The 22,092-nt window shown below is 45.0% G+C and overlaps 1 protein-coding gene across 5 annotated transcripts in view; it reads right to left on the bottom strand.

Annotated features, from left to right (window-relative positions):
* Positions 1-6,494: 6,494 nt before the first annotated feature.
* The window catches only part of LOC119394018 (sodium/potassium-transporting ATPase subunit alpha), a 139,034-nt gene continuing 123,436 nt past the window's right edge, over positions 6,495-22,092 (bottom strand). For 3 of the 5 annotated variants that reach the window (XM_037661225.2, XM_037661227.2, XM_037661226.2), the window contains exons 15-19: positions 18,464-18,558; positions 17,329-17,503; positions 12,693-12,823; positions 11,041-11,142; positions 6,495-10,293 (exon numbers count right to left, since the gene is read on the bottom strand). In XM_037661225.2, the coding sequence (XP_037517153.1) occupies positions 10,173-10,293; positions 11,041-11,142; positions 12,693-12,823; positions 17,329-17,503; positions 18,464-18,558 (624 nt within the window). In that variant the 3' untranslated portion in view covers positions 6,495-10,172. Of the gene's footprint in view, positions 10,294-11,040; positions 11,143-12,692; positions 12,824-17,328; positions 17,504-18,463; positions 18,559-21,496; positions 21,592-22,092 lie in introns of all 5 variants that reach the window. The other 2 variants (XM_049415590.1, XM_049415591.1) reach the window with 1 other exon arrangement.

Here is a 22,092-nt window from a genome sequence, read left to right as displayed (position 1 = left end):
AAGAAGCTCAATGTTGAAAAGTGTAGACGGGATCACAGCTCCTTGTGGTGTTCCTTTCAGGGGCGTAACCAGGGGGGGGGGGGCACACCGGGCCCGTATCTGCCCGGACCCAATGTCGTATCAAGGAGGTGCCCCTCCCCCGAAAAAAATTTCTGCTTACGCCATTGGTTCCTTTGCTAGGTGGGTGAAACATTTTGGATTCTTCCTTCCTTTAGCCTATTGCTGTCCTTTGACTGTGGAAGCTCTCGACATACTGGTATGTTCTTTTGCCGCATTTGGTCTCTGCCAGCCCATCCAGTATGCCTTTACGGCCGACGTTGTCAAATGCCCCTTTTATGTCGATGGCCATGACAACGTGTTCTCCTGCCTTGGGGACGTTAGTTAATACTTCCTCTTTTAAAGGTAGCAGTATGTCTTTTGTTGAAAGACTTGGTCGGGAACTAAACAGTGTTCGGCATTAAGTTGTTTCCTTCAAGATGTCGCTGAAGGCTGCTGTTTACTAAACTCTCAAACATCTTTCCTAGACACGACGTAGGAGAGATTGGCCTGGGGATTTTTATATGGCCAATTTCTTCCCTGGCTTGGGTATCATGATTACCACTGCATGTTTCCATTGCTGTAGTATTGTTCCTTTCTCCCAATGTTTGTTTATAAAATACAGGAGGGCTGCCATGGCTTCGTCATCCATGTTTCTAATCATAGCATTGATGATCTGATCCTCCCCTGCCGCTGTGTTCCTTTTCACGCTGGAGATTGCAGCTCGGACCTCTGATCCTGTGAAAGGTACATCCATTTTTGGGTGTGGGTGTCCGTTGTATTCAGCATGGTAAGAGGGTGCCGGGGCATCTTTTGCCAATCACATGGTATAGATGTCCTGAAGGAGATCACCTGCTGTACCTGGGTACGAGTGCACCAGTCGTTCAGAAGCCTTTTGCCATTCACGTTTTGTTTTCAAGTTAATTGATAGTTCTAAGGATATGCCATGTTTCTGCTGTTCCTAGGATCCCATGTTGTGAATCGCAGAATCGTTCCCAGTTGGCTGACACGAGTTTGCGTATTCCTCAACATGCCGAGTGATTTCTTTTATCCTCGCGCTTTGAGTTTGCTATTTTGCCTTTTCCATCGTTTAGTTAGGCTCCTTTTTGCTTCCCATAGGTGCAACAGCCGAGTGTCTCAAAGTTTCGCTTCTGAAGGGGCTAGATGACGGGTTGGTCGTGTGTTCCGGCCATTTGTTCCGCCAAAGCTCCAACTATTCTGAATAGCTTGGCGACCTATTCACCGCTGCGGTATCCCCTAATCGAGCTCGTATAGCGAAGATGGGCGGATACGCGGGTGTTCGTGCAATAAAAAAATATTTATTCAGGCATTTTCTACTGTTCTCGGTGAGCGTGTGCAATGAAGACAATTGCTATATAACATTTTACAATGTCTACCTGTTCTATTATAACGCACTGGATTGACGTGGGTAGATATAAGTGATTATATATGAAAGGGACAGTGGCGTCCGGTATCATATTAGTTCACACTGAAAGGTATAAGACTCACTAATGAACGATACCTGTAAGAATTCTGTCTTACTACTTTCAATAAACCTGTTAATCCTTTCTTTTCATATGACGGGATGTAAAGCTGTCTACAAACAACGCCTTCGCGGCTTTCGCCTAAGGTTTACCACACTTTTACCCTATGAAACGAGCGGACAGGGATGGAAGGATATCATGAGCGTTTTATCCTTTCATATTTGCGCCTCCGCGCACATCTTGCGGCTAGTCGGAGAACCAGGTGCACCAAGCACTCCCATGGTGAAGGGGCGATGCGCCTGGCATTGAGAAATGTCAAGATACTTTAAGGGCTTTGAATGGCACTGTATTCTACGGGGCTATACATCAGTGAAAATTCCTATTACTAGGATATGCCGCACACATCTAGAATGGCGACTTTTTTGGCGAAATTTCTAAAAAAATGGCGACTTTTGGCGACTTTCTGCTCGTTTTTTGGCGACATTTACTCGAAAGTCAGTGGCAACCCTGCAGCCGAGTGTCTCCTTCCGGTGTGTTGTCCGTTTTAGCGACTGTTTTGGTGTGTATATTTGCTTTTGATCTCGTATTACCTCGCACCACTCGTCCAGGTTAGTTATGCTAGTGGTCTGCCTTTTCAGTGAGTTTCTGTATGCGTGCCAGTCCGATGACGCAGTCGATATCGTGCTCGCACTAAGTTCTCTTTTGCTGCTACGCAGGTTCATCGATTCGGAGAAATTTTTGAACTGCACAAGCACATAGCCCCTCATGCTCTACCGAACAAGTATGGTGGATCAGCGCCTCCACTCACTTTGACAAATTCTGGAGCAGCCTTGATGGCTACCACTACGAAGAGGACGGCAGCTATAGATATATCGCAAAAAAAAAAAAACAGTCTTGCCACGGAACCTGAAGTCAAAAACGAAATGACGTTTTTGTAATAAAAACCGGACATTGTGGCTGCCACACTAAGAAACAATAAAAAAGCACGTTTTCGTGGGAGTTTTGTCGTGATTAGGCATACATTACCAATATATGCTGCTGTTTAGGAATCGAGTTTAGGTAGATATCACAAATGATGCCCACGTGGCCATAGTTATGCCCGAAGTGTTCCGGCCTAGCCCAGTTTCGTCCCAGCAGGCTCTTATCTAATCTAAGTTCATTCCCACCAGGGACCGGTTAAAAACCACATGGTCCCAGTCTGGGCGTAGTCAGAACTTTCTTTTATTTGGGGGGGGGGGGGGGGGGGTTCGACCGACCTTTATGTATGTTTATGCGTGTGCATGTGTGCGTGTATATAGACACAAGCAAAATTGAAAATTTTCGGGGGGGGGGGGGGGTTGAACGGAACCCCACTCCCCCTGGGTATGCCAGTGGTTCCAGTTCATTACCAGTTTGCCACCTTAAGAAATGGCATCGCTACTTTCGCATGTCACCACGGCGCCAAGCAAAGTGTGATGGAAACTGTCGCGCGCGCGTTTCGTGTTATAAGGGTGACTATTGCACAGGTGCTAATAAGTGCAAATAACTACTGCGATAGCACTTCGCACTACGTTTTCTCAAGAACTTTTTTAAAATGTGAAAGTGTTTAAAGCCGGGGTCTACTATTTGACTCATGATTTCTGTGACGGAAATAACGTAATAACGTGGCACGCCGGTAGATCAGATAGAATTTCAGAAATCTTTATCTTGGTAACCTGACCGGGAAATCTAAATACGCCACTAACGCAAACAGATTACTCGCGAACGCGTCATACTTTCCGCTGTTGACAAGGATGGCACGCCATTTATGAGCGGTGCGGAGAAGTACTGTGTCGAAGGCGTGGAGCAGTAATGAATGTGATGGACAAGCGAGTCGCACGCCAGCGTGAAGCGCAACGCTGTCACGCGTTTGAGGCGCATGCTGCGAATTGTGCCTCTTGCATTTGTGAAGCTGAGCGCGTCAAAATGCGCCCTGAAGTTGCCGTGGGCGTCAAGATGTCTGCATCAACGTCGAAGGCTGCCATGCTGGCCCAGCGTGAATACAAACTGCGCAAATTGTATTTCGTAACGAACGCCCCACAGAGCTGCATTTACTACGGATGCACGTTTCACTTTCGTGTTATGAACGATTACTATGAATGAGGGACCATCCATATATATTTTTATTGTGATGCACACTTTACCCAATTGTTCTGTATGTGTTGCATGGCCTGTACCATGGTGTTAGAATTCTAACACCGTGGCCTGTACTGTGTATTATCGCGACATGCGTACAGGCTGTTTCATACTTAGGGGAAAACTTGGAGCGCATTACAACGTGCTCCGAGCTTTCCCTTTAAGTGTGAAACAGTCTGTACGTGTTTTGTGGTATTTGTTGCCATATGTCGCCAAAGATCGTGGCTGGTCGAGGCACTACGGGGAAGCCGGCTTGAAGCGTTCCCCATGAACGCACTTGTCGCCCTCCTTTCTCGTGCTTGCTTGAAGGGACGCTAAAGCCAAACACTAAAGTTTAGGCTTAATTTAATTATTCTTTGGGAACTCGATCACCATTCATTTCGCGACAATAGGTTGTTACGTCTCCGGCTTCTATAGAGCACATTGTAAACCACATCTTTGGCGATGAAGACAAGAGGCCCCGGCACAGACCATCTAAACCTATGACGACCGGGAGAGGTGGTGTATGGGCCGTGTCGCAGCTAATCTTTTTTTCTGGCTTAGCATCTATCTTTACAGCGAAGCTGTGTTACGCAGCCTGTGCCGTAGTAGTAGTAGTACTAGCAATAGTCTGCGTCCGCACAAAACTCATTCGCTGAGCCGGCAGGTCAGGTGATCTCGCTTTGAGCAATCTTGCAATTGTAAGTGCGCACATTTCAAATCTAGCGGCGGATTCACATTACGCGATCTCGCAAGCCAATCGTATAGAGACTCGAGCGTATAGACGTCGCCGTACCGAAGATAAAGCGTTGCGAGCTTGCGAAGAGGAGGAGGCCAAGCGCCAGTGGAGAGCCGACGACTCCGAACTCGATGAAACACGACAAAGAACTGGGTTGCCGCAGTACTGAGCGCAGCATGCAGTCGCGTAGGCAGAAATTTTTTTCGGGGTGCACGCCCTTGAACCGACATGTGGTGCGGGCGGGTAAGTGTGGTCGAGTGTCATTTTGTGCTCTGTATCCCATGGTGGAAAAAATTTCGGGGGGGGGGGGGGGGTGAGAAGGAGGAGGCACGGGGCCGGTGTGCCAGCCCCTGGCTACGCCACCACTGCGTTGTGTATGAAACGAAGCAGTGTTTTGTGGAATTCGTAGCAGTCTTGTGGTCGAGTGTCATTTTGTGCTCTGTATCCCATGGTAGAACAAATTTCTGGAGGGAGGTAGGGGGCGCGGGCCCGGGTGCCACCCCCTGGCTACACCACTGCTGTGTTGTGTATGAATTGAAGCAGGGTTTTGTGGAATTTGTAGCAGTCTTGTGGGTAAGGGTTATTTACTATTTAAAACCAATTTTTCCCTTTAGTGTCCCTTTTAAGCACTCTGTGCTCATCAAGGAGTGCAAGCACCTTACGAGGAGACATACTAAAAAGCGGATGGCCTTAATTTTTTTGTCAAGGAATTTTTATTAAACATATCTGTAAACATAACTATAAACACATTCTTTCCATTAAACAAAAATGTTTTATTGTAGCTAAAGTGCAACAGTAAACAGCTTCGTTCACCTGAATAGCCCTTTTTTTTATTGTCCTATGGTTGCAAAGTTTCGGAAACACTTGCGCACGCAAACAGTATTCTTCCACAAGCACATCCAGAATTAAGCCGAGGACTTGCTTTGAATTGTGAGCGTAAATCATTCCTTCAGTCGACAGCATATAACGTATTGCCCACCCCCAACATCATGCTGCTCAAAACGGAACAATTTTTTAACCCCTTCTTCAACCGTGGTATAACACAATGTGGCACTCCGCTGTACTTTGGTGCCACACAACGGGAGGGACTTGATAGGGAGTGCCATCTCGAGGCTGCATTGTGAACCAGCCAAAAAAAAAAAAAAAAAGCGGGCCGTGGCGTCCGCGATCGGTTCCGGCAGCGCGCTGCCGGAGCTGATCGCGGAGGCCACGAGCGGGCTCGTTACGAGCCAACCTTGAGCCAAGCCAAACGGCGGAAAGGCATCGGACGCAGGACATCCCAAGCACTTGGCATTCGTTAACTCAGCTCAGCGACAGAGTTGAACGGGTACGCAACCTGCTTTTCGAAGGTAACTGTGGTCCCAGAAGGATTGCTCTTTACGGCAGTTGCAAATTGTACACAAACGTTTCGACTCGTTGCGGCAAAGAACAAATTCTCGGAAACCAAACCACCAAATATTGGCTGTCGCTCTTGAACACTTTGAATATGTGTTCTTGCGGTGTTCCAATCGACTCCAATCGCAGAGATAATGTTGACTCTTTAAAGTCAACGCGAGTGTTCCCTGCCGTAACGAGCCGAAATGTTCGTGTTGCCCACCATTGACATGCGCTGGGCGGCATCGACAGTGGTCCAGCAAGTTAGCGCTAGCAAATGGAGGCACGCCGAAGCGAGCAGCGCCGCGAAGAGCAACCAGCAAGGGCCGAGGAAAAATATTGCTCCAATTTCAACGTGGAAGGATGCAAAGTCGTAAGCAGCAGCTATTGCTGCCTCGTTGAGGCATCCATTTCGATTCCCTCCCGTGAACGGCAGTACTGCAGAGGCTTAAGCACCGTAAATAAGACATTGACAATGCTTTCAGGAATAACTTTTAGCTCATACAGTGCTCTAGCGCAAAAATCTCTCTCTCTCGAGTCGATGCACTGTTCTCTTCAAGTAGTAGCACCGCATGTTGTTAAGACTCCCAAATGCGTTGCAAACATACACAGTGATGGCCGATAAGTCTGTGTGCCAGTTTTTTTTTTTCGTTTTGTATACAGATTTTTTTTTCTTTTCCCCCACATATACTGACAAAGAGGAGTGAACAGAAAAAAAAATGAACAAAAACATTTCATTTCATTTTATTCCTTGAACCAGCTACTCCACTTTTCCATACAATAAAAATGCGTGCTAGATATAAGTGTCCGTAAAAATATTCCGTCCTTGCACAATTTTTTTTCTTTGTACCATCATCGTTTCATTGCACACGCAAACCAAAGAAAGGAGACTTCCTTATCTGCACCTGCTATGTTTTCCTTCGCCCCCATCAAATGCAAAAACGAGAAAGCAAGGAAAAAAAGGAAGGAAAAAACAAGGCTTTCATGTGGCAAGTTATATGACAGTCACAAAAAAAAAATGTAATTGGTACGTATTTATATGTTATGTATAATATATAGCATGTGTCTCTTCTTTACAGCTTTCTATAGAGCAATATTTCTGAAATCTATACAACTTCATTGTGAAATGGTGGTATGCGCGGCACAGGAAAGAAAAAAAAAAAAAAAAAAGAGTCCCACTGAAAGAAATGCTTCATGCAAAGACAAAAAGGGCAACAGAACCAAATGCATCGGTGACACCGAACCAACAAAAGAACCGAATCCACAGCCAACGGCTGCCGATCAATTCATCTCTCCACACAACGCGTGCAAGTTTTACAACACCGGCCAAATTGAAAAAAAAAAAAATCTCGTCTCGTCAACTGCATGCTGGTATATTTCTTTGATTTTTTTTTCAATACACCTTAGTTGTTTTCCCCGCTCTTTACACGCGAGGCAGAACAAGCGGCAGTGCTTGCTTTGGACTGAACGAAACTACTTTTAAAAAATTTCACAAGGACGTGATGCACCTAAGATATAGCATAACACTAAAAGGGAGCAAAAAGAAGGAAAAAAAGATAGAGCGAAGCATATAAATTATGCTCTGCATAATGGACAAGAAAATGAACGACACTACACGCAACTTGCAGTGACCTAGACTCGTCTTCATACACGCAAAGGACGCTTCTGAATATTGCACCCCTTTTCCTTTTTCTTTTTTTTTAACCACCTTAACCAAATGCCAGCGCCAAGCCAGTTTCCATGAGAAACAAAACGACAACATATACGAAAGAGAAAAGGCTTCTGGGATGATAACAACGTCCCCTCCCAACCCGACCCACCCAGAGAAACGAAACGACACAAAGTACAACACTCAAACTGGCCGAGAAAGTAGTCCCTAAGCCTCAGCACAACGAGGCTCCCCAAATTTACCCTCAACCCTCATGTCAGTGTGTTTAAGAACTACATATTTTACTTTCTTGTCACTCAAACGGAAACTATGACAGAGCACGAACAGAAATGAAAAAAAAAAGGCGCTACACTAGTGAAATGCAATAGTACACGTACGTAACAGGAAACCAACAAGGGGCCAGCCATGACCATCGTAGACCATCTTTCCCAGACATAGGAAGTTCTGCTCAGCATGGTACAATCTAAACCTGTTACACAACCTGCCACATCAAGACAGGGCAAGTATAAACAAGCAGCAAGAATAAAAGGAAACAGGCTTAACTGTTAGCAATAGCAACAATAACCTCGACAGCGGCATGTGTTTCTATGTCTCTCACCATTTATACCTAGAGTTGTATGAATTCTCTACAATACATGCTACCAAAATGTCGAAGGGTATTTTTTTTTTCTTTACCTAGCTGCACCGGGTACCGGTCATGAACAACATCATCGTTGTCTCTGATCAGGTGTGACTCTCCCCTACGACACAGGAAGAGGAATTAGCCTTCTCCGATCCCTTCCACGGCCGAAAAACTACTTCTCTTTGCAAAAGAAATGAAAAAAAGTTTCAAGAAAGGTCCATTCTCGCATGTCTATAAGAAACAGATACACTGCTGCAATGAAAAAAAAAAAAAAAAAACCAAGATTCCTCAAGTTTACAAGTAGTAACAAGAAAAACAGAAAGAAAAAAAGCACGTTTGAGAACTAACACACAGTGGTTGGTTGTATGTGTGTATCTGTGTGCACGATGTTCTCCTTTGTAAGCATCTGAAGTTGATGAGAGTGGTGACAAGGGACGAAAAAACGGCAGTGGAAGAGGAGGAAAGAGGTGCGATGGGAAAGAGGAGGTGGCTCCAAGGGCAGCAGCAATAAAAAAAAAAAAAAACGAAGAAAAAAAGGGACCAACAAACTGGGACAGGCAAATGTGGAATGTTCACGCCGACTTGCATGTGAACTCGCTTGCTAAGTGTTTTAAATATTTACGGTTCCCGCTGCGGTAATTGCTGCTGCAACTTTGCAACTAAGAACACCACACTCCAAAGCTCTCTAAAACGAAGCATCGAGACACCCAAAACTCATCACCTAGCCCCAGTTTTTTTTACCACGTAACAGTTTGCCTCGATTGAATGCAAAGCCATTTTTTTTCCGTCCTTTTAGTTCACCATATATTACCTCGCCTTTATTTAACTTTTTTTTTCCACTTGTACCGACCACTTCATGCAAATACCCCACAAGAAAAGAAACAACAAACAACGTGAGAGCGGGGTAAAATTTGTATGGTACACGACACACAACGGGGAAAAGGAAGACAAAAAAAAAAAAGATCCTGATAATGGGATGATGCTGTAGTAGTAGTAGTAGCAGTAATAAGAGCACTGTTACGGTACACACCCGTCAGCAAAGAAAAAAAAAATATAGAGCGAGAGAGAAAAAAAAAAGCGACTGAAATAGTTATAATAGTGATATCATGAGAAAGAAAAAAGAAACAGTATCTACACCACAAGAAAGAAAAAAAAAAGACAAAAGCACTCTCCGAGCGAGACACCAGAGTTTTCTGACAGAGATGAGAGACCGACAGAAAGAAAGAAAAAAAGGCTGGCGGGAACAGTTGCCGTGAAGAAAGGGACTGGCAGCGGTCAAAAAGGGAGGAGAACGGGAAGAATGGAAAAGGTTGGACGCGCTCGGTGCGGTGTTTCTCTCCCCCCTCCACCTTTTTTCTCCCAACCTTCTCTCCTGGCGGTCGATGACTGGGGCGCGGCGGCAGTTGGTCGGTCGGTCGTTCGGCGGGAGGGGGCGGTGTGGCAGTCGCTGCAGCAGCGGTGGTGGTGGTGGTGGTCTTGAGACGACTGACAAGGAAGGGGGCACCTCCTTGTGCACCGATCTTCGAAAGCACGGCCGACGATGGTGTGTGTGGGCAGTTGCCGTGCCACGTCTCTTCTTCCCTACCCCTGCGTGCAGCGGTGGTGTGGCAAACGGCTGCCCAGTTTCGGTCCTCCCTCGCACTTTTGTCCGCAGCTACCAAACACAGCACTTGTGCCTCGGCGCAGCTCCCTTTTCCCTTTTCCTTCCCTCCCTTCCTCAATTCAGTTCCTCCCATTCTCTCTCCATCCCTCCTTCCTGCAGCAGCTTCCTCCAAGCGTCTCAAACTACGAAGGTGCAGCAAATACTTTCCCTCCTCCCCTCTCTCTCTCCTCCTCGCCTCCTAGCAACAACAACACTAAGGCTACTAACGCGAAAAGTGTGCCGCGCTTGTGCCAGCTTTTGTTGGTTGGCTTGGTACATAGTTTTTCTTTTCCCGTCCATACCGGGAAGGGTGGGGGGCAGGGCAGCCCCTCCGCCCCTCTTTCGTTTTTTTTTTCTTAAAAGAAAAAATGCGATGGTAAAACGAAGGTTCGTCGAAAAAAAAAAAATAAAGAAGTAAAACGAAGAAGGTCTGTTGAAGAGAGAGAGATAAGAAGACTACGCGTGGGCAATGTTCAGTAGTAGGTCTCCATCTCGATCCATCCTCCTGGGTTGCGGCGCAATATGTAGCGACGAATCTCGTCGTACACGAAGATCAGGAGGGAAAATGGCAGTGCGGGTAACCACCAGTTGATCCTGGTGAGAGGAACAAAGAGGGCAACAATGACACATAAGTGATTACGGAGATGCCGATCTATTAAGCTTCGACAAACTGAAGAGAGAGCAGCTACTGCTACAAGTCTGCTACTACCAGAGAGAAAGGGTACGATCAACATGATTGTCCAATGTAAACGATTGCATGGCAGGTTTTTAGAGCCTCTCACGTGTTGCTTTGTAGCAACAATTAGTAGTGTGATGCCAAGACGTGAACCACCATTCAGTGGACTATGTGCAACATTTGGATACCTAGAACTCCTTCTCTGCACAACTTAGAATAGACTTGAATCACATAGCAGAAGCATGTCCACAAGCTATGTGCACCCATTGATAGCGTTGATTAATAGGAATTATTTCTGTAAATGCTACATAAACGTTTCCATTGTAAACCACAATTATGCCGTGCTTTCCTGCGTTTGGAGTTATAATCCAAACAACATCGAAACAATGTCCTTCGGCGCCGAGATTGATTATTGGCTTCAAGAAGAGTTATAAAAATGAGGACATATGTGCAAGGCAACATCTGCGGCTGCAATCTATAGGTTGCAAGGTTCATAGTAAAGATTCACAAACTTTTTAAACAATGCTGTACGTTACTCGGAACATAAGTTTAAGTCTTACAATGTGAATTGAAACCAATGGCAAAGATTGATGCCAACGAGTTATTACTGCTCAATATCAGTGTTGCATAGGTGGCTAGAGCTTTAACAAGACAAAATTTCTTACTTCAGTGGGTACATCCTGAGACCTTTGTCCATGCCTGGGCAGTATGAGAGGAACGCAGCTAAGGCAGTCTCAAAAACTAATCCAAAGTTCAGGACATGATTCCTGAAAGAAAGAAATCGGGTTAAGAACAAGAACAGCCACCCCAGCAAATATATTAACACAATATTAAACTGGTTCATTAAGACAGTCCTGTAAGCTCCTTAGTCAACTTATTGGAACTGAACATTAAAAAAATGATAGTTACGACTGTGCCCTATAGGTTACATCAATTTGTCCCCTATAGAATAAAGAGCTTGTATTGTTATTGTAGTGTCGAAGCAATCGTGTGCTACAAGCCATTGTTAAAGGTCACAAGTTGTGTAAAACTGACGCAAGACCAAAGCAAGTGGAATGTGCTAGCACACCTGGTTGAAGCACACATCCACCAGCTGCTCTTCGGCACCAAGCAGCCTTTATTTATTGCACCTCATATTTGAGATCAATGCTCCAATTCTTTATATATTTTGAGGTACAATGACATTTATCCTGATGTGAATGTTTCTATCAAGCTAGCACGCGTTGCGTGTGGATGTCCCCAGCTGCCACCGGTCAAGCAGGCCATTTGATTACATTGATCAAGCTGATTAATGTCATTGATCAAATTGGACCAGTAGGCCTGTTGAACCCATATGCCTACAAGAGCAGTGCACCTACAGGACTTGCTCAACGACAACAAAAAAGCATGTGGAAATAGAAGTACACGAATGATGATATATGGTGTTTATTGGCGCAAGGGCCAATTATTGGCCATAGAAGTACACGAAGTATAGCTAAAACCTAACAAAGGTCACAATGTTGCCCATGTCAATTGCCATGCCAATTGACCATGTGACCCACAACAGCAAACCAATTTGATTGCAACGGACCAATACGCCTACTGAACTCACATGCTTATATAGAACCAATGCGCCCTGCAGGACCAATATACTTACAGTTCCGACGTACATATAGGACCAGTATGTAATAAACCAATATCGCTATATTTACTGGAATTAGTTTCCTAGCGACGCCTCTTAACAGCGTAAAAAAACCACGTGAATTTTTGGGGACAATTTTGTAACAGTGTAAACTGATTTACGATTTTTGTATGGCCTTTGTGAAGTTAGAACACAGCCACCCAAGATTCCTGGTTCAGGTTTCCCAAATCCCACCACATAGCCGTATGTTATTACCGAGATAAATTACAGCCCCAAAATATTAATACATCATATATAGAAAAGTGCTCCCAAGATCCTCTTTGAACACGACGCATTGTAATGACAACTAAAACTGAACAGTACCAACAAGTTGTGTGCTAAATGAGCGCAAGATAGTCAGTTGCATATAATTTGGTTGCACTTTTGCCATGTTTGCCGACTTGAGCAGACAATCGCAGACACAAACAAGGAGAGCTAGAACTAGCACTGCTTCTCTATTTCTGTCTATCTGGTTTGCGAGATGGATATTCCTGAAATTTGTTGCACCATTCTAGTTGCAAGCCCCATGGTTGTACGAGAGGTAGCTTTGCTAAGGTAAATAACAGAGCACTTGAAGCAGCTTTTTTTTGTCTAATTAACAATGGCCGCTAAATTAATGGCACAGAAAATGTAATAAGAGTGGGAAAGAATGCTTACTTCATTCCTTGGTGGACAATAGAGTTCCTCCTTGTTTTACAGATGATCAAGTCAGCCCATTGCACAATAACGATAGACACGAAGAATGCTGTGTGGCAGGTATATTCCAGGGTCTTGCGGTTCTTGTATGTCTGCGTTTCAGGAAGGAACGTTCAAGAAAAAAAATGCTCATAAATTGCACAGTCAACGAAACTAGAAGTACTGACAAAACCATATTTTGATACACTACACTCGCGAAACAGTCATGTCGCTGTGCAATCACTCGTATACAGTAGACTCGTTAAGCAGAAGATGAAGCGACCACGGAAGATGAGTTACGTTTAACAGGATTTCCGTTTACCGAGAGATGACCAGGGGTGCAGAACCCAAGCACGAAACCAATCATGTTAGAGGCGGTTGTTTCGTTTAAGCAGCAGTTCCCTTTAAGAGACTTCCATTGAGAGTCTACTGTATTTTAACACACACCAACGTTGGTCCTTTTTAAAACTCGCTTGGAAGCAAGGATGCAATATATTCATCTCGGATACAAAGTTCGCAGTATGTTCTACAGTATGAAAGGATTCTTTCATGTTTTAAGTTTTGGTGAGTATATTCTTGCCATCCGTTTTTACCAAATTGTCGTCAATTTGACCTAGCCCGTCAACACAACAGTCTTGATCAAACTTGTGTCGGCATCCTGGATGCCATGTCACCATGGAAGGCTACAACAAAGTGATACAGCATTTCTGTGCTGAAGCAGAAGAAACCAGCTGTTACAGCAAGGAACACAAGGGATGGTTAGTACGACCTTTATGAACATTGTGATGCTGTATTCAAAATCAATGTGTGGTATTTATATGGAAGAATGCGTTGTTTTTTACATATAACACACCAGTCTCTCACAAGAACTATCTTTACAGCAGAGCTGCAGCTGGGGCAAAGCATGGTCTTTTTGCAGTGTTGCTATTTTTTTACCCGCTCTAACAGACCTAATGCATGGCATGAATGTCTTCTTTTTCACATATAACACCGGTCTCTCACAAGAACCATCTATACATCAGATCTGCAACAGAGACTAAGCACAACTTTTGTACAGAGCTGATTTTTACCCGCTCTAATAGACCTAATGTACGGCATGAAAAATACAGCTGAAGGTATACATGCACGCTTGAAGTGTATGTGCCAGGACAAACTACTGCATATATATGTGACACCAACTTGTTAGGAGGAAAACAGTTTGTGTTGATGTTGAACCCGAGTCTGTCTCATGTGAAAAAGAGCTCAGCAAGAGAACGATGACCAACTTGAGTCCCTGAACTGTCCTTGGGTCAGAGGAGGTTTATGCGCTAAAATGTCAAAACCACAACACAGTTCTGAAGTGTGTTGTAGTGAGGGACTCCGGATTAGTTTTCACTGCCTGCGATTCTTTAACGTGCACCTAAATCCAAGTATGATTGTGTTTTCATCCTAACCAGAATTCATCTGCTGAAGCAATGAATCGAACTCGTACCTTTGCCCTTAGCAGAAGGGCACCTAAGCCACTAGGCTACCAAGATGGAACGCGGGAATTTCCCGCGTTCAGCCTTCAAGAAGACGAAGACGAGTTTTGGGCCAGCGAGCGCACGCGCTCGTTCTACCAGGAACGAAGGGGCCATCTTGACGTTCTGGGCTCATGCGGACGCTAATAAACGTCTCTTTGAGCTTGTAAGTCCGCGTCGGCTGGTTTTTGTGCCAAATATTTTACATTTGGTGCCGTTAAACCCGGGAGGCGACAGCCGGGAGCTACCGTCAAGGGACATCGCTGGTGGCTACCGACTGGAACAACAGCCGCGAACTACAGAGGCCAACAGATCAGCTGATCGCTATGGACAGGCTCAAGACGAAGAGGACCACGCGAAGGGCCCAGAACACCAAGCTCATTCAAGAGGCAAGTGCCTTACTTGAGCGTGATGACGCGACATTACAACAAATCGACTCGATTTATGAGAGGCTGACGAGCAATAACGAGGAGCTGAAGAAGATTAACGATGAGATGGAGAGCCACATAAGTGACGAAGCATTCGAGGCGGAGTACGCTACCGTAATTGAATATGAGGACAACGCGACCCGCATCCTAGCCGAGCTCCAGAGCAAACGCCGCCAGCATAGCGAAACATCTCCAGTGTCAGCGCCCATCGAAGTTCGCGACGTGCCGACGGCTATTGGACCTGCTGATAGGCCAGGAGCCAAGTTACCGAAGCTGACAATTAATCCGTTCGCTGGTGACTTGTGCAAGTGGAACGAGTTCTGGGAGCAATTCGATCAGGTCATCAACCAGAACGGCAATCTTTCAACTAGAGACAAATTTAACTACCTGAGGCTGTTCTTGAAAGGAGACGCAGCGGAAGCTATAGCGGGGCTTCCTACCACCGAAGCATGTTACGAAGACGCGTTAGACATCCTGAAAAGACGTTTCGGCGACAAAAAGTGCTTGGAGCAGGAGTATTTCTCAAGACTTCGAAGGCTCACTCCTGTGCGTTCTTCCAACGAAGTGGCCAAACTCCGCAAGTTATATGACCATGTGCTGATTAACACGCGGGGACTGGAGGCGCTTGGCATCACTAAGTCGTCCTTTTCATCGATGCTGTGCGACATTCTGCTGAGGGCATTGCCACGTGACATCGTCGTGGCATATCATCGATCCTGCGCGACACAACCTGAAAGCTCCAACAACGTTCAGCATGACACGGAACTAGAGCGTCTTCTTCACTTCGTCTCTATTGAACTGGAGAGCCTCGAAAGGAGTGACTTTGGGGAACAAAAAGGATACGACGAGGCGGCTCATCCTAAAAACGAGAGTCCTCGCTTTCTCAGCGCGACCCCAACGTCATCAGTGCTTCACTGCCAAGTTGCTATAACTGCAACGAACTCGAGCTGCAATTCCTGCAAATCGACGCAGCATTTGACAGAGTCATGTAGCATGGACTTATCGCTGCCAGAGAAGAAGAAACTTCTTTCTGCCGACATGCGGTGCTTTCGATGCACATGTAAAGGACACCGAGCAAGGGATTGCAGGCTTAGAGTTACATGCTCGGGCTGCAAAGGTCGTCATGCAACCACTATGTGCGACCCTGATAAGCTAAGGCGAATGCAGCGGGAAGACGTCAAAATGACCGGAGAAGTTTCCAGACCAGGAAACGAAAAAACGCTGACTACCGTGAAAAAGCGTGGGTGGACTTCACAAGGCAGCACGGACCCCAAATCATCAAAGACTTTTCACCCCTGACTAACGGACATGACCACCCAACTCGACACTGCAGAAGAATTCCGCGGAATCATTGGCAAGGAAAAAGGAAGACTCCAGCGATATGAGACTCGACTCTGAGAGCGTGTTCCAACACGCAAAAGTCAGAGCCTGGAGCCGGCCTTTCATGCTAGCCAAAAGCGAGTCATCCAGGCGAAAGATTACGCACTGCATGAAGCTCAAGCTCTAAGAAACGTGAACGAGCAGGCCATTTCAATGGAAACTAAGATGGCCGAGCTGCGACTGAAGTTGCGCGAGGAGCAGACTGCTCGTGAGCAGGAGCACAGAGCCCATGAAAACAAGCTGAAGGAGCTTCAACGCTTGCTTTCTGAGAGGCAAACTTTTCGTGAGAACTTTGAAGATAATCTGGAGAAAGTCATGAGGGAAGCTGCTCAGGCACACGTGCCGATGGAGTACAAGTCCAAAATACAGAACTTGACTCAGGAGCTGGACGAGGTGCGCAAGCAGCTGCTTGTGTCGGAGGAGAAGCTCAGACTGATTTCCCCCCTACTGATCAAGATGCACCAGTTGGTAGAGGAACAACGCCATGCTGAATTGGAGACAGAAAAGAAACAGCCAGGACATCGTGTGACGTGTTTGCATCAGCAGACTGTTGGAAGTCTGACACAATCGGGTAGCCTGAAGAATCGCCCGAAGGATGATTGGTTGCGCATGCAAGACTGTGCTGCCATACAGCAAATTCAAGAGCGTCCCTCACTGCTCACACGAAAAGACGCAACCTCATCAAGTGCTGCAAGAATCGGACCCAAGAATACAGAACTGCCTTCCCAGCAAATAAAACCTGAACGTGAGGACATCGCTGGACCGTTTTGGCAATAGGCGCCTGCTGCTGAAACCGTCGAAGCAGCATGTGCTGAGAGCCCTATGGACCTGCTCGCCCACATCCGCGAGCTGGCAGGAGAGGACGTCATCAGTCTCTACGCCAAATGGCGAGAGAAGCTTCGCCATGTGAAGGATTAGCTCGAAAGGTAGAAGGCTGACGAATACACCTCAAGGCCATATCGAAGAAGCGGAAGCATGAACGCGTACAGAGGACTTTTGGAGAATACAACACCGAAAGCGCCTGACCAAAAAGACGCGACACCATTGCGCGGCCGGGAATGTGTTGAATTTCCCGCGTTCAGCCTTCAAGAAGACGAAGACGAGTTTTGGGCTAGCGAGCTAGTGAGCGCGTTCTACCAGGAACGAAGGAGCCATCTTGACGTTCTGGGCTCATGCGGACGCTAATAAACGTCTGTTTGAGCTTGTAAGTCCGCGTCGGCTGGTTTTTGTGCCACATATTTTACACCCAAACTCTGTTGCCTTTAAGAGCCTGAAGGATAGTAAAGCACTAAATAGGTGGCAGTTACTGACCCACTCTTGGCCGTATGAGTCCATGAGGTCGTTGACTGCCTTGGAATCCCAGTGCTTACGTAGTCCAAGCAGTTTGCTTGGCCAGAAGCCGTTTTCAGCCATGATGACAAAGTAAACGAAAAATCCAGCCGCGGCTTGCATCATTCCGATCTGACCGTACGAGATAGAGATCAGCCTGAAGAGAAGAATTTGTCACAGGTCAGCTGCACGAACTCGTGACTGACAAGAAAATGGGCTAGCCACGTTTCTGCGCTATTGATGACAAATCTCCCGCAATGCTTGTTTCTAAAAACAGTGTGCTTACTGACAAAAGTTCCATGACAACCACACACTTGAACAGCAGAGTTTTACAATCAAAATTATATAGCTGAAAATTATATAGCTGAAAAAAAAAAGAAACTTGCAAATGCCACTTTTACAAAACTTAATGCAGCTTGTACATAAAATTAACTTGCTACGATTAGCACGTACTGATGTACTAACATTAGTAGCACACACACAAAATATACACAATAGTTCCATTTTTTTTTTATATGCTAAGGAGAATAATTTAAAAGAATATAAATAAAATATGCTGCCACAACAGTATCTGAACACTTAAATAACCATATCATCCATTTTAACAACAGACAAAGAGAACTATGGGTTGTAAACATTATTCTTTAGAAAATCTTTAGAAAATGATACATTTCGTGCGCACAACTTTGAAGACTCATACGCTAAGGAAAAATAATAAATATCAATGCCTCACTGAGGTCAGAAATGAACAATCTTTTTGTCTTTGAAACGCTATGTCTCTAGAAAAACATTGAGTTGCAAGCACACAGGCTTTCCTTGGATCAAGTACATGTGATTTTAGCATGTAATGTATTCACCACACATACTTTTAACATAAAATTTCAGAAAAGATAGCATAGACATTGTTCCCTAGTGCAAAAATTTTTCAGTTACACTATTACAGCAGAGAAAAATATATTCGTGCACGAGCAATGAAAGGATTCAGTACTCACTTGGCTCCTTACGAGCACGCACATCTTTGTGCAAGGTTTCATTTTTTAAGACAGTAACAAGCGGGTTTTCACAAAGCCAAACAAAACAAATAAACAGGGATGAGCAATGATCACAAAAACCCCACCTTTCATTCACAAGTTTGTCCTTGAGTGGGTCACGGGGCTGACGCTTCATAATGTCACTTTCTGCCATCTCATACGCAAGGGAAATAGCAGGCACCTAAAAAAATGTGTTGGGGAGGAAGAAAACAAAAATAATGGTAGGGGGGCCATACTGCATGATGACGCGGACAGTGACTAAAGTGTTTGGGCCAATAACATCAGACTTCTGTATCCGCTAGTGTCCTACTGTCTTACAGGAGAGTAGTAGCCTGTTCTGCACAATATGTGCATTATCTTATCTGATTTCCAAAGCTGCTGCTACCCAAACATGGCTTTCGGAAGGCAAAGGTCAGCATTATTAGATAACTGGCGCTGTTATTGCTTGTAGATGGCCAGTCTACATTAGACTGGCTGAACATTGCTCTTCTGAGAGCAAGGTTTACAGACAAACTGGTTTACAGATTGTGCTAAAAGAACCAGACATGATGCTTCAAATGCGTTGTTACATAAAAGAGACAGATCTGTGACCCCCCCCCCTGTAAGGGATGTCAGAAGATGCTCCAGCGGTTAGCCCAAAATAATTTGCTTCTGAATTATTGGTCCGAACACGAAACACACTGTACCGCAGTGGAAAACAAGAACATAAAAGTGGGAGTAACTAACCAAAATAACCAACAAAAGTGTGCCACTCAAATAAAAAAATAATATACTTCTGGCACCAGCTGCCATGCAGTCGTTTAGCGCAAAGCCGTGCAACAACACACAACAAGATGATGCCATCAATGCAAATATGTGCAGGGCCATGAACAAAATTAAGGAGCAATGGCCTATTGGGCAAGAGAAGCGACAAAACATGCAGGCATAGAGCATCCTTAGACACTCTTGTCTTCAAGCGGCACTTTGCTTGAAACATCTTGCTTGTATGGCAACTTGCAAACACTGTCATCTCTAAACAGAAACATCATTCAGGCCTTACACATGCCATCACACTTTCACAATTTGAGCTTCCATAATAGTTATTACAAGAGTTTCCCTAGGTCAAGGTAATGACTTCTTCGAAACCAGTATGCTTCCAATAAAACACATGAAAACGTCTCAAAGCCACTGGCAAGGTTTGCAAGTTGACAGACATCAAAATTTTTCAAGCAATTAGCTATTAAAGTACTCACCCTTGGTGTCATTGAATCAATGACACTGCAATAGCAAAATGTCAAGCCTCTTGAATGATTGCTTTAAAGTATATTAGCCAACAACTAATTAGTCAATCGGCAAGTAATCCATAATTCGTCAAATCGATGATTCATCACAGAAGCTTTACAAATTTGCCTCCGAGTAAAGAGCGTTACGCGGCAAAGCTTACGAACTGGCCTCAGTTCTGTGCACCCAAAGTACTTTGCACTTCAGTCAAAGTGAACTGGGGTTGCAAAATGAGCAACAATGTCGCTGTAAATGCCAGATCAAGCCCACCAACATGGGTGATGATGTCAGCAGGAAGAGGCGCCAGTCCTGTAGTGGGGTTCCTATAGGCTGATGATGATGACAATGGGCAGAAACAAAGATGGAACTGAACACAATGACCAATTGGCCAAAATGAAAAGTCAAAACCAAAGTAACCCGCAGAAAAACAAAGGCTTGTGGGGAGATGGAGAGCTGAAGTGATCAGCACTTGTTCAACAAAAGATGTCGCCAGAGCCAACAGTTCCGCAAGCGACTTATTAAAGACAAGTTTGCTTGCGGAAATGTTTTGATTCAGCGTCGCCTCTTATATGACCAGTTTTGATCAGAACAAAATCGAGAATCAACCAGATAATTTTCCCGATGCGAGGCACTCCTAGAGTTCGCAATCTGAGGTGAAGGTGCACGTGAAATCATTACAGAGCTTTTGAACCAAACAAACGTTCTTTAATTCCTGTCTCCCAGAAGTCAAGCACGCTAAACAGACACAAACAAAGCGATAAGGCCAGAACCAAGGACAAGGTAAGGAAACAAAACAAAGTGATGGGATACGTTTTAACTGAAGGCATAACTGATGGCTCATCTGCCTGACACAGCGTAAACCAAGGGAACAAACCAAACCAAACCAACCACTATGTATGCAATAAAAAGGGGATAAGCTCATGATGTGAAGAACGAAACATAAAGGAGAGCTGCGTGGAACAGCAGGCAAGGAATGTAACCAAAAGAATTTCATTGCAAGTGGCAAAAAATAATCCAAAGATCACGGTTGTCAAGCTTTTACCTTCAGGTACCTGTCTTCGCTCGCTGTTCGACAGAAGTGGACGGCGGCCTTGTGGAATGTTTTGACCGGACCATCAAAGGAATTGGGGAGAGAACCAGGGCAAAGCGGAGTAACAAGAGTGCGACTGCCTTGATGGATAAGTAAGGTGCAGGTTTGTTTAGATTACCTGACAAATTGGTGGCCACATAAAAATGTCAGCCTGTCGACATGTTACTTTCCCTTGACCTTTCACTACTGTGAGATAGGGTAGTGTTAGCATCCCATTGTACAGGCACGTAGCAAGGGGGGGGGCCGGGCCGCCCCCGAAATTTTTCCAGCCTTCTATATTACCAGGCAACTTTTTTTTTGTTTTTGCCATGGAAAGACTTTCTTTCGAACAATTAGGCCTTGGCCCCCCCCCCACCCTAAAAAAAAATCCTGGCTACGTGCCTGCCATTGTATGACAAGTTTAATTCAACAATGAATGCTTTCAGTGTCTGAATGGTGCATGTACACTACAAGAATGCTCATTTAAGCGAGCAGTGCTCGCTTTTTGTTGCTGAAAGCTAGCTCCTTCAGTCTAAGAAATCAGGCTATGATAACCTGAGCAAAATATCCGGTCTACAACGAGATGAAGTAAAGTGCTCTGCCCATGGTTCTCTCCCAAAAACCAAACAAGGGAACTACACAAGAATAACTTAATCGCAGCAGTAAGACCGAGTACAAGAAAAACAAAAAAAACTGGGAAAGGGCTTTGAAACGAATGACAGTGTGGGAGAAGAAGAACATTCAAAAGTGCTTGACAGGCCTTCTGCGCGCTGGGATGTAGGAATGTTACCTCTCATTCACTAGCTTATCGTGGGCAGGATCACGCGGTCTTCGTTTCATTATGTCAGATTCGGATTTCTCATAAGCCAGCGAAATGGCAGGAACCTAAGACAGAAATAGAAAGGCCGTACACAAGTTCACATTGCTTCATCCACAATAAAGCAAGCAGCAGCATATGGCATAGATGTGCATGAGAGACCCACCACAATGTACACCGAGTGAGGAGAATCAATACATAATAGTAGCTGCAAATGAGGGTTCCCAGTTGATTTTAACTGGCTTAGGCCCCATAACTTAGCAAATTTCATATGTTCCAGGTTTCAGCATTTGTTACATGCATTTACATACAGTGGAACCCCGATTATACGACTTTGAGGGGACCACACACAACCGTCGTATAATCCGGGCGTCGTATAATAAAAAAAACTAAAAATATTGGCAGTGGCAGTCAGCCTTGCCCAAAAAAGGGGAACAGACCGTCTCCATAGCCCATGACAAGACCCTGAGGTTCTCCAAGGATCTCCAAGGATGGTAGATCAAATTATTTTTGAAAATGGCAGCTAATGGCAGCATTACTTAGTTAAATGAGGTGTGAGCGAGTTGTTA

Source organism: Rhipicephalus sanguineus, chromosome 5, assembly GCF_013339695.2.
Source record: "Rhipicephalus sanguineus isolate Rsan-2018 chromosome 5, BIME_Rsan_1.4, whole genome shotgun sequence".
Classification (NCBI taxonomy): Eukaryota; Metazoa; Arthropoda; class Arachnida; order Ixodida; family Ixodidae; genus Rhipicephalus; species Rhipicephalus sanguineus.
This window is presented reverse-complemented; position numbering and strand designations above follow the sequence as displayed.